General features: G+C 38.7%; 1 protein-coding gene across 1 annotated transcript in view; it reads right to left on the minus strand.

The window, feature by feature from the left end:
* The window catches only part of LIX1 (limb and CNS expressed 1), a 65,732-nt gene that overhangs the window by 33,385 nt on the left and 18,883 nt on the right, over positions 1-13,464 (minus strand). The window contains exon 2 of the mRNA XM_043978258.1: positions 11,952-12,115. Coding sequence (XP_043834193.1) covers positions 11,952-12,115 — 164 coding nt within the window. The remainder of the gene's footprint in view (positions 1-11,951; positions 12,116-13,464) is intronic.

Raw genomic sequence — 13,464 nt, forward strand, 5'->3', positions numbered from 1 at the left:
CACCACCAGAGGCCTGGCCAATGGATGATGACTGTTCTGGCTACAGAAATTCATCAACAAGATTTATGAAGGCACACTACAACTACTTTATTATATTTATCAATACCATGGCAACAGTCAGATTTGGGGGGGGCAGGGCAATGAGAGTTAAGTGACTTGCCCAGGGTCACACAGCTAGTAAGTATCAAGTGTCTGAGGCTGCATTTGAAATCAGGTCCTCCTGAATCCAGGGCTGGTGCTCTATCTACTCTAGCTGCCCCCAGTCATAGATCTTTAAAGTGCTGAAGTATATCATGTAACTAGAAAGAAATTACTTTTTGAATAGAAGACTCCTATTTGAGTAGATGACTCCTATTTAAATAGAATGGTAATAAGAGTATTTACATAGGTTTGAAAAACACTTTATATATGTTATCTGATTTGATCCTTACAACAATCCTGTGAGATCGGTGCTATTATTATCTCTATTTTCAAATGGTAAAACTGAGGCACAAAGAAGTTAAATAACTTGCTCAAGGTCGTATAATTTATTAGTGGGATGTCTTTTGATCATTCAATAAAATCTAAACATTGTTCAATGATTCATATTTTAAAAAAAAACATTGTAAAAATTGGGGGCAGCTAGGTGGCACAGTGGATAAAGCACCAGCCCTGGATTCAGGAGGGCCTGAATTCAAATGCGGCCTCAGACACTTGACACTTACTAGCTGTGTGACTCTGGGCAAGTCACTTAACCCCAATTGTCTCACCCTCAAAAAATTAATTAGTGAATAGATTTTTCCCCAGAATATGGCCCCAGGAACAAACTGAATCTATTTTCTCAGGACCAGTCTTGATAATTATGAAAAGACACACCATCAACAAGCTGGCCAGCTAATAAAATTTTTTTGGCCATGACAATCCATGAAACAAATTAAAAACTAAAATGTCCTTCAGTCCTATTCAGCCTCCTTAATATTGCAGTAAAAGGGACAGAAAGTGCTTGAAAGTCATAGTTTTGGAATTGTTAAAAAACTTTAAAGGAAGAAATATGGGTTGGTCATGTGGCAAGAATGTGACATGAGAGGTAGCTATCCAGAATGCTTTATTGGAACCCTCTTGATGCTAGGAGAAAAATCCAGGAAAGCCTCTAATATGTTGGGTGGATTTCTCCCCACTTTAAGTAGTGACCTTTTGGGAAGACATGGACCAGAGTCCAAAGTATGGGTAGACACAGATGGGTTATGATAGGCATTCCTGAACTGATGAGATCACAGATCTATTTGAATTATTTAGGAAATACTAAAAAAGAGAAGAAGTTAAAATTTTTAAACTACAGTGAATTGGACCTTAATTCTTCTCCCCCCCCCCTCCAAATGATGAAGGGATGGTTATTGAATATCTAGAAAGAGAAGCAGTGATCACAAAGACCTACATAATTTAATCAAAAATAGGTCATAGCACACTGACCTCATTTCCTCTTTTTAACAGGGGTATTAGACCTGTAGATCAGTCATGGTATGCCTATATTTCAACAAAGCATTTGGCAATGTCTCTTATATTATGCTTTTGGACAAGATAGATGTGAGCTGAATGAGTATAATTAGAACTGGTAAAATGACAGCACCCAAAGGCTCGTTTGTTATTCATTTTTATTTCCTACAAAACAAAGGACAGAGTAATGGCATGTAGGATTGCTAGATCATTAATGATTTCGTACTAATTTGAAAGGAGGGTTCTAATAAAAGGTAATGGCGTCTGTCGCCAGCCTTGGCCTGTTTACAATTCAGATGTGTATCTGTGTTAATTTTTACCAATGACTTAAATACAAGTATAAATGGTATGTTTATCAAATTTTCCAATGATATCGAGCTGAAAGGTTGGCTAAAACATTTTGTGAAAATATCTTGCTCCTAAAAATGTCAATTGGCGAAAATGTTGGGCTAGATTTAATAAGATAAAATTCAAAAAGGGAAATCTAAAGGTGTACCCTTAGTTTAAAATAATACTTTAGAAGTACAAGACTGATGGGGTATAACTAGAAACCAGTTCATCTGAAAAAGATCTAGGGGCTCTGGTGGACTGGAAGGACTCAGAAAGTACAAAATGCAATCAGGTTTCATTAAGAGAAAATTTTTAGGCTCATTAAGAGAAAAAAAGGTAGGGCAGCTAGATGGTGCAGTAGTAAAGCAACGGCCCTGGATTCAGGAGGACCTGAGTTCAAATCCAGCCTCAGACAATTGACACTTACTAGCTGTGTGACCCTGGGCAAGTCACCTAACCCTCATTGCCCTGCCAAAACAAACAAACAAAAAGAGAGAGAGAGAGAGAAAAGGAGCCAAAACAAGAGAGGGGATAGTTCTGCTGTACTCTACCTGGTCAGATAACATGTAGAATATTGCATCCAGTTACAGGTACTACATTCTAAGAGGAGCATTGATAAACTGGACAGTATCTAATGCAGCACAAGCAGGAGAGTGAAGGAGATTACTCTCTATGAATATTGCTTGGAGAAACTAGAGGTGTTTAGCTTTGAGAGGAATAGACTTAAGGGAGACATGATAACTTCTTTCAAGTAATCGGGGGGGCCATCGTGTGTAACACTTATTTTTCTTGGTCATCCCAGAAGATAGAACTAGGAACAATGAGTGGAAATCAGAAGGAGGCAAGTTTCAGCTCAATGTAAGGAAAAACTTTTTTAATAATTAGAACTATGCAAGGATGGAACAGGCTGCCTTAGGGAATCATGGTTTTGCTACCACTGGTCTTCAAATTATCTCCAACGACTCTGAGAGGTAGGCGATATCATTATCCCCATTTTATAGACTTGGATAGAGAGAGGTTAAATGACTTATCCAGAGTCACATATCTTTTAAGTATCCAAGATGGGATTTGAATTCAGGTCTTTCTGACTCCAAGTCCAGTTCTCTATCCACTTTGCCACCTGCATATGATCATTTTGGAAAAGTCTTTCATTACAGATCCTTAAGATAACAATAACATTGAATAAGACATTTCATTTGCATGTAAAGCTCAAAGCTAAAGATCAATTTCTTGCTGACCACAATTGAAGACAAATGTGTTTGGATGAGAATTCCCAAGAGCAAATTCTATTCTAGGGAACTTCTAACAGGAGAGAGGAGGAAGTGACAGGGAAAAGAGGCAAAGTAACTAGGTCTTATAAGAGTTCAGAATTCATTTAGGTCTTTTTGAGTGTAGGTCAGTGATTCAAGTAGCCAGGTAGATTTTTCTCCCATTCCAGAGAGTCAGCCTATCAATCAAATGGATTATATACTTCTGGCTCTGGTCAATGTTTCCAACACCTCACTTTCATCTTGAGAGCAGGGATTTCAACACAAAGAATGTCACAATCCAGAGCACATTGCTAATTGTAGCCTTTTCAATTCTTTAAGACCTTGACCACTTTTCAGTGAGAATATTTGTATGCGTTTCAGTTCCCCTAATATAAGGACAGTAGCATGTTTTTCCTTCCAGATGGAGGTTGTGAAGAAAGGATAACGCGGCAAGAGAGTGACCTATATCAATATAGTACTGCTTTTTCCATATTTCAGGCTGCAAACATGTTGAGCATCCATTGGAATTATATATATGAGAAACTGGGGGAATACTGGGAGTGGGGGGAGGGGACAAGTCCATGAGCCCAAATGTCAGAAAAAGCACAGCAGTTCCTGTCAACTGAAAGAAACGTTTCATGCACATGGTAGGTCAGAATGTTATTTTTATAATACAAACCACCTGGTTTCATCACCTCCCCCCACACCCCGCCATGCTATTTCCACACACATACATTGAAGACAGTCCCTGGTAACTATTACAAAACCACGTGGGGATCTTTTTCTTTTCTTATTTAAACTTAAGGTGAAGACAAGATGAATTGACTAGGACTTGAGATCTTGGTTTATTTTTACAGTTGTTTTCTTACCCTTTGATATAAAAGGGCTCAGTCCCGATTGAGCCAAATGCTTGAGTGCAGAAGTTTTCACACAAAGCAGATAGAGGGAAGAGGGGTGTGTGTGTGTGTGTGTGTGTGTGTGTGTGAGAGAGAGAGAGAGAGAGAGAGAGAGAGAGACAGAGAGACAGAGACAGAGACAGAGACAGAGAGACAGAGACAGAGACAGAGAGACAGAGACAGAGACAGAGACAGAGAGACAGAGAAAGAGAAAGAGGGAGAGAGTATTGAGATTGGAGGGGGGTGGGGAATGCTGTTTTATTTCCAGCTCAGTGGCCAGAGCCCCCTCAAACTGGTGAACTGGAGAAGTGGAACCCTCCTATGGAGTTAGCCCCAAGTCCCTATTCAGTGTGGGGCCTATTTTTCCCCCAAGCTTTTCTCTCACCGCACCCCACTGTTCTATTTGGAGGCAAAGCTGCTCTATTCACTTTGCCTGATAAGAAAAGATCAGCCTAAAGTTTCTGGAGGGGGTGGGGAATGGAATATTTTCTCTTGTAAAAAAACAACTCAGACCACCAATTTCACTGGGCCGGCCACTCATTAGAGTTGCCAATTAGCCTGTACATGACTTTCAAATGTTCAGGGAATAAACCAGACTACTCTCCATCTTTGTGTCTCATTAGCTGCAGAACAGCATGCTTTCCTGTGGAGATTTCTACCAGGAAATGCCTCCCCAGCAGAAATGTTACATTATACAGCATGTTGCCGGTCAAAGTAAAGGTATCCTAAGTGCACAGACAGGGAAGTGGTCATGGGTGATTTCAAGGAGAAAACTTGGCATTGAAACAATATGAGAAATGGGCTACACCCCTCAAAATGTGCAGCGGCATGATTGGGTTCTCTTTTTGGGTTATGGAATGTTTAAACTAGGCATTATTCAATAATTCATTGAAAAATAAAGCATCAGAATGCTATTTAGTCAAGTCTACAAATCATCTTTTGTATAATCAAATTTTCTCTTAACCATGCCTCTCCTGGGAAGAACTTAAACTTATAAACTCAGTTTATTGTGATTTAAGTAGATCCTTAATTCACTGGACATTGAGAATAATCATCTGATGTATATAAGCATATGTTTTCCATCTATAGCGTCATCATTGCCTTGGGTTACTTTTTCCTTAAAACCAAGTTTCTGTCTATTAGGAGACATGTCTTTTGGTAAGGCCTCTTTCTCTTTCCTTTCCAGGATTTGTGGGGGAAAAAAAATAATGATCTGAATGTATTGGGAGTTAGGAATCAAAGATTGTTAAGGAAAGTAATCACTTGTTAGAATCTTGGCTTTGTATGGGGCTTATTAGGGCAATCCCCTTGTCTGAGATTCAGTTATCTTATCTGTTAAGAAAAGACAAAACCAGTACTTTTTCTGTCTATCAGTTTCTTAGACCAGTTCTTAAACTTTTTGGTCTCAGGTAACTTTATACTCTTACAAATTATTGAGGTACTGCCCCAAGGAGCTTTTGTTTATGTGCGTGATATTTGTTGACATTTACTACATTAGAAATTAAAATATATTAATATTATTATGAAAATGATTTTGAGGAACCCTTGAAGGGTCCCTGGACTATAATTTGAGAACTGCTATCCTAGACTATAATTATTGAACACAAAACATTGAGATTTAAAGCTAAAAGTTTCCTCCAAACATCTGTATACTTATAAACATCCAGAAAACTGACTGAAATCATCAGTCTTGATCCACATATTTATCAATGTTTTTGTGGCATTGTGAATAGAATCCCATCTTTGATACATACTGGCTGTGTCTCCTTGAGAATGTCACTTGGGCGGCTAGGTGGCGCAGTGGATAAAGCACCGGCCCTGGATTCAGGAGTTCCTGAGTTCAAATCCGGCCTCAGACACTTGACACTTACTGGCTGTGTAACCCTGGGCAAGTCACTTAACCCCATTGCCCCGTAAAAAAAAAAAAGAGAGAGAGAATGTCACTTAACCTCTCTGTACTCTAGGCAACTCTCTAATAAGTTACAGAGATGTTGACCTTTGTTGATATAAGGAATTTCTTGGACCAACAAAATCACAGGCCCAATTTCCAGGCCTGATCCCTACCTAATCTTTGATGAAATTCTAGGGGAAGACAAATGCTACTAAATCTCTGAATTAAAATGGAAATATTCAGTCAGTTATCCAGATGTTTCCCAGTACCCGGCTGTTATGACTGAAAAAGGAGATGAGTGGGTCTCATGGCAAGAATGGGAGATGACTAACTTAGGAACAGCCAACTTGATTTTTCCATCGGCAAAGACACTTGGCATTAGACCCCAAGTGACAATTTTGTGTAAGGACTTTGGCAAGAAAAATAGAGGACAGCCAGGCAAAGAAAGTTAGTGATCTGCATTGTTGGAAGAAATACACACATGAAGTCGATTATAGATCCACTGGAGTATTTAACAGCATGGTGTAGTGGAAAGAGAATTGTTTTAAGCATTCGGTCACCCCTGGTTTAGATTGAATTCCTGGTTCTGCATCTTCCTAAGAATGTGACTCTTCCTGCTCTGGGCCTTAGTTTCTTCATTTGTAAAATGAGGTGATTGGAACAGAGGATCTCAAAAGTCCCTTCTATTTCTAATAATCTGAAAATTGGTAAGTCATGTGGACTCTAGAGGCCTGACTTTCCAGCAGCAAAGATGTTCGTCTTCCACATTTGTTTCCTAGAAAGCAAAAACGGCTCTTTTGCCAGTAACTCTAATGCCTCAATGAATTACCACCCCATACTTGTCACATAAATTGAGCCATTGAAGTAATTCAGAGTTATAGTCACAGGATGAACTTATTAATTCAAATTTATATTCTACTTTCCTTATATAAATTGTACCTACTAATAATTACCCAAGGGAGTTTGTGCTGTTTTCCCTAAACAAGAGTAAAATTCATTCCTCTAAATCATCCCAACAGATTTAACTTGCAGAAGACCAGGCCACTGCTCTGAAAATAAAGGTCAAATCATAGAACTTTTAATCAAAATACAAAAGTTTTTTAAAAAATGAAGATAAAATACTTAATGACATTCCCTTGGTACTGAAAAACAAAAACATCTGCAGGAACAATGAATGGCTTTCCTTCTGAGTTCAGCAAGAGGGGAGCCAGAAGCTGATCTGATGGCCTTTATGTTGGTCTTTTTGTAGTAAATGGAAATCCCTGTACAGGTTTCATGGTCTTGGTATGTGGTCAGAATGAGGGTGGGAGTGAGGGAGCAAGCTGGGATTTGCCGCCCAGACAAAAATGGCATGAGGCAAATACAGGAATCTCTCCTTAAGATCTTTACTGTTAGAGAATGAATTTAAAATATATATATATACAAGTTTGTTTCTCAGATCTATAAAGGTTTTTTAAAAAAATTCTTCTGAAGCAATAGGGAAATTTTTTAAAAGGATAATTATTCACTTTTCCCTTTTGCTATAATGAATTCTGGGAGCATATGATACAATGGTGTGTCTTTGTCTTTCTAGTTTTTTTGGGGGGTGGGGGAAGGGAGTGGTGGAGGGAGTAGTTAATTAACCTTCACATACATCTACAATTTACATTAGGGTGTGAGATTTGCTTGTATAAGAACCAGAGTGTTTCTGTTCATTCTAGTCTTTTGACTGCTTTACTCAGATTAGTTGCAAGACTAAAGCCCATCTGCTCAACCCTCATACCCTTTCCCTAAAGAGTGAATGGACAGAATTTCTCTGAGCTTTTAAGCAACTGTTTGAAAGAGGGATTAATCTATTCTAATGTTCACCCCTCCAGTAGAATCACTTGGAGGGGAATATCTGAGGCTGAGTAAGACAACTGCTACCATACATACTGGTTCCTGCATGTCTTGGTATAAAAATTAAGGAGCCATCGTGAAATGCTTTGCAGGGCATACCGGCGACATTTGATTATGTGAAAAGCATTGTAGGAATGAGAATGTAGGTTGTTATAGATCAACTGCTGGCAAAAATATGATGAAATGTTATATGGTGATAATGGCATTTAAGATGGTTTTTGTTATACAAAGAAAAGCATGAGAGCACTGCTTTGGGAGATGATTTCTCTGTTTTCCTTTTCTACCTCATATTTCTGCTGCCAAGTAGGTAAAATGACTCATTTGGGTAGTTAAAAGTGAATGCTTAAAGCATTGTAGATTCACAAAATTCTGGGACATTTTCAGTAAGGATGTTAATGGTCCTCCTGAGAACTTTGTGATAGGATGATTTAAACATATGGGAAAAATAAATAAAGAAATAAACATATGGGAAAAAAGACTCAGAAATAACCTTGGGACTCACAAACAGACCTTCCCTCAGAAGAGTTTAGTTCTTGTACTTAAAAAAAAATCATTTAAGATCTTGACAGAGATATTCAATTACTTCCCAAGGGAGACCCTATCATTTCCTCAGAGATATTTATGGGATTTGGGGGATGATTGGCAATTCTCAAGATAGCAAAATAAAAATAGGTAGAATATTCCATTAAATACACTCAAAATACATGGTATTGAGCTGTCAAATGCATTGGATGCTCAATACAAACTGTAGCATAACAATGCGTGTATTCATTTTATATGAACAGATGTTTATACATACAATATGTGCATACCAATATATTACTTAATATGTTCACGTGTATCCATTGCGGCCAACTTTTGCTTATAAATGATCGTGGGAGACAAGGTAAGTATGCATAAATAAAGTCCATAGAGAATCATAAACGATCCTGTATGCAATGTTTTCAACCTCTTCAGTCATAGCTGCTAACATATAACAAAGTTCACATATTTGAATTTCACCTTTTCCTCCCCATTTGTGAAGAGAAATAATTGCTAGGTGAAATATCTAAACAATCAACTCTTGATTATCTTCATTTATAGCTGAACCCAAATGGGCATATATATATATATATATATATTTTTTTTTTTTTTTTAAAGTCACTTCTACTTGGTTGTAGGCTGCAATTTTTTTTGGGGGGGGAGTCATTAGACTTTTCTTCATAACCAGGTTTAACCCAAGGAAAACTGTACCATAGATTTGTATCTTCAGAGAATGGTTCAAGGAGAGCAGAGTGAGGTAGCCTATGATTAAAAACATGCTGTGGGGGGGAGGCTAGGTGGCACAGTGGATAAAGTGCCGGCCCTGGATTCAGGAGTACCTGAGTTCAAATCCAGCCTCAGGCACTTGACACTTACTAGCTGTGTGACCCTGGGCAAGTCACTTAACCCCCATTGCCCTGTAAAAACAAACAAACAAACAAACAAAAAACATGCTGTGGCTAATTTTTCTTTCCCAATCCAGACTCTTTACTTTTAAGCCCATTAAGGTTTGTTGTTGTTGAGTCATTTCATTTGTGTCCAACTCTTTGTGATCCCATTTGGGGTTTTCTTGGCAATGATATTAGTTTGCCATTTCCTTCTCCAGTTTATTTTATGGATGAGTAAACTGAGGCAAATGGGGGGGGGGGGTAATTGAATTGCCCAGGGTCACACAGGTAATAAGCGTCTGCAGCTGGATTTGAACTCAAGAAGATGAGCCTTCCTGACTCCAGGTCTGGTTTTCTATCGTCTGTGCCACCTGGGCATCAAGGTTTACTTGATGACTACAGCCTTGTGCTCCTCCTCTGAACCCCTATAGCAATGGGAATAGTCTGCACTAAACAATTCAAAACTTATACATATTACCTGGTATTGTTGATTGTTGTGTCCTTAAATCATACTTTTAGAGATGAAAGTTACCTAACAATTCATCTTCTAACAAAACTTAGGAATTCCCTCTACAATATGCTAGAATCTCCTTTTTATCACTGACGATTTGTTTAAATATTTCCAGTCATGGTGAGCTCAAAAATAATGGGGAACTCATTCCAGTATTAAGTGTTTTTAAAAAGTCTTCTTCATGTTGGGTCAAAATCTGCTCCCTTATAACTTTCTTGTCCTGCTTTCTGAAACTATAGGGAATATCTTCCCACCGACAGATATTCAGATATCTGAAAACAATGGTCAAATCTCCCATTAGTCTTTACTTCTACCATCTGCAGTTTCAGGAGCCATTTTTCACAAGACATTATTCCAGAATTCTGGAAACCATGAGTTTCTGAAATCACCATCCTGGCTACCCTCTTTTAATTACCTCTTTCTACTGATGACATTAAGCAGGGTAGGGGGTGGGGAGAGTGAGGAAGCCTCTAATAGTTTAGTTTTCTGGTTCTTTTTTTTTTTTTTTTAGTGAGGCAATTGGGGTTAAGTGACTTGCCCAGGGTCACACAGCTAGTAAGTGTTAAGGGTCTGAGGCCGGATTTGAACTCAGGTACTCCTGACTCCAGGGCTGGTGCTCTATCCACTGCGCCACCTAGCTGCCCCGAGTTTTCTGGTTCTTAATTAAATGTCATAATTCTTCTAGTTTCCTAATTTAATCAAACTTAATAATAATAAGACATCATCATAAGAGGCAGAATTGCAAGGACTGACAACCTTATGGAGTGAAAAGACCTTGGAGAGGGAGTTAGGAAGCACCGTCTCTGGTCCTTGGCTAAGTCGTTGTAGGACAATGTGCAAATCAACCTTCAGCCCTGAAGGATTTTACTTTCCTCATCTGTAAATGGAGAGGCTTGGGAAAAAATGATTTCTAATGTCCTTTCCAGCTCTGACATCCTAGGGTTCCAGGAAGTTTAATTTGTCAGAGACCAGTTGCCAGTGAGTCACCTAGAACTGGACACAATGTGTCAGTGCAGAATAGAGTGGAATTGAGCCTTATGCTACATGAGACAGTGCCAGCTTTTTAATATCAGTTGTATTTCACTATTATCTCATATTGAACTTGTGGCAGAGGTGTGCTGGCAACCCACTTTAAAATTTTCAGCATATTTATACCTCAGAAATAGGCAAACACTGCAAATCAAGGTTTGTCTTATTGTTTTGTCGATCATTAGCTATACTTAAGAAAGTGATGGAGAAAATGTTAATAATGCATATTGAGGGGGCATCTAGGTGGTGCAGTGGATAAAGTGGGTATATTCTGCTTTGTTGTTTTGTTGTTGATTGTAATATTGAAGACAGCATAGCAGTTCTTTAAGAGTAGACATAGTGTTTTCATCATTCTTTTGTGCCTAGCACAGTAATTCAAATACTTACTGATTGATCATCTATGTAAAGCATTACATGCTGTTCTGATGGTCAGTTGTTTCAGTCATATCCAACTCTTTGTGACCCCATTTGGAGTTTTCTTGGCTAGGATACTAGAGTGTTTTGCCATTTCCTTTCTCAGCTCATTTTATAGATGAGGAGACTGCAGCAAAGAACGTTAAGAGACTTGCCCAAGGTCTCACAGCTAGTAAGTGTCTGGGGCCAGATTTGAGCTCATATCTTCCTGACTATAGGTCCAGTGCTCTATCCACTGTCCCTCCTAGCTGCCCTACAGATTAGATTATATTGTTATATGAGGCAAGACAATACAGTAGAAAGTCATAGGAGACAAAGCAATATAGTAGAAAGAGCATTGGTCTGGAGTCAACGGACACAGGTTCAAATCCTTCCTCTGATGTTTCCTACCTGTAGGCAAGTCACTTAACTTCCCTGGGCCTCAGTTTCCTCATTATTAAATGAGAGAGATGTACTTGATGGCACCTGAGATCCCTTCCTGTTACAGATCTCTGATACTATGTAATGCTTTAAGGTTTGCTGAGTAATTTACATACATTATCTCATTATAACCTCATAATAACTCCATGAGGTGGGTGTAATTATTCTCACCTTACAGATGAGAAAATCAAGGCTCAGGGAGGTTGATACATGCAATGGTCACATAGCTAGCGAATGTTGGCAAGACTTGAACAAGTTTATATTCTACCTACTACCCATCACACTGCTTCTCACACCCCCAGTGTAAATAGCACAGCACAAAATTTTCATTTTATTCCATAGAAAGATCAAAATGTCAGTAATATCCTTGTCTTCTAACCTCAGTGTTACAGAGCTTTACTCTATTGTAATGGAAAATCTGTTATTGACAAATAGGTTAGCACTTCTTACCTGGAAGTTACCAAAACAGCTTCCTCCAGGGAGGGTGACATAACTTACAAAGGGAGGCCCGGGAGAGGGCAATGACTCATATACCACCAAACCTTCACTCGGGAACACAGCTCTCTGCTGCTGTTTGCTTTCCCAAAATTCCTGTAGCATTGACACAACATTCACTGGAAAAAAACAAAATAACAAAACACCAAGCTCAAATAATTGCTAGCTATAGAAGTATCTTATTAGGAATATATATTTTAACACACTGATCTTATTTCCCATAGAATTTCAGTTAGAAGGGACATGAGAGGACTTCTAGTCCATCCCAACTCAAGAATCCCTTTTACCAACAGGTGGTCAGTTGGCCTCTACTCAAAGACCTCCATGAACTCCCTGCCCTCTGAGACAGGCCATTCTACTTTGGTAGCTCTGATTATTCAGAAGTTTCTCCTTATATTGAGCCAAAATCTGTGTTTTGCAACCCATTTCTCCTAGTTCTACCATCTGGGGCTAAGCAGAAAAGAATAAATCTCTATCCTCTTGACAGATCTTCAGATCATTGAAGTCAACTACAATATCTACTCCATGCCTTCTATCTCTAGTTCCTTTGTTGCTATTGTTCACTCTTCATTCTCAAACAGGACCAATGACATCACATTGCCTTGCTTGTGAATTGGATTGTTTACCTAGCCTCAATCACTGAATGGGTGTTGCCTCAGACAAACTGAGACCTGGGAAAGACCTTAACTTAAAAAGGTCAAGGTTTCCTACAGCAATCCAAGGCTATCTCCAGTTATCCTGACCTATGTCTTACCACTGGACCTAAATGGCTCAGGAGGAAAGAATAAGACTATTGACTTTGCATAGTCCTCTCTCACTTAAATTAAATTCACTGCAAGTCAGGCTATCACCTCTTGATGTCTTGGTCCTCTTTGGGAATAAAGGACAAACAACAAGTAAGGCAGAGTTGTGCAAAGTCATCAGCCTTACTTTCCCTTTGAGTCACTGAACTCCAGTGGCAAGACAAAAGTCAAGATGACTGGTGATGGCCCAGAAGGCAGTGAGTGATGTCAGTCTTTTAAAATTAAGGTCTTTTCCAGGGCTCAGTTTGTCTGTCAATACCCATTCAATGACTAGGGGCTAGGTAAGAATTGTGACAATAGATGGCCTAATTTATCATTACAAAAATATCAACCTGGGAGGGAAGACCCTCAAAGTTTCTGGCCAGAACAGAAAACAACTACTATTTTAACTCATTCTAACTCATTCTAAGCCATCAAAACCTAAACAATGAGCCACAGGGGCTGGGGGCTGTTATGGCCATTTAATAAAATCCAGAGTGGTTTGGGTTGAAAGGCATAGTCAAGTAGCTCCATTTGAAACATAATGGACTTTTTTGAAGCCAATTTTTTCAGAGTTATATTTCAAGAAATTCATAAATGACAATGGCACAGGATGAAAAGTAAATTGTCCCAGCTTAAAAAATAGATAATAAATCCAAATAAATAACAAATTAATTAAACAAAAA

Source organism: Dromiciops gliroides, chromosome 1 (assembly GCF_019393635.1).
Source record: "Dromiciops gliroides isolate mDroGli1 chromosome 1, mDroGli1.pri, whole genome shotgun sequence".
NCBI lineage: Eukaryota > Metazoa > Chordata > Mammalia > Microbiotheria > Microbiotheriidae > Dromiciops > Dromiciops gliroides.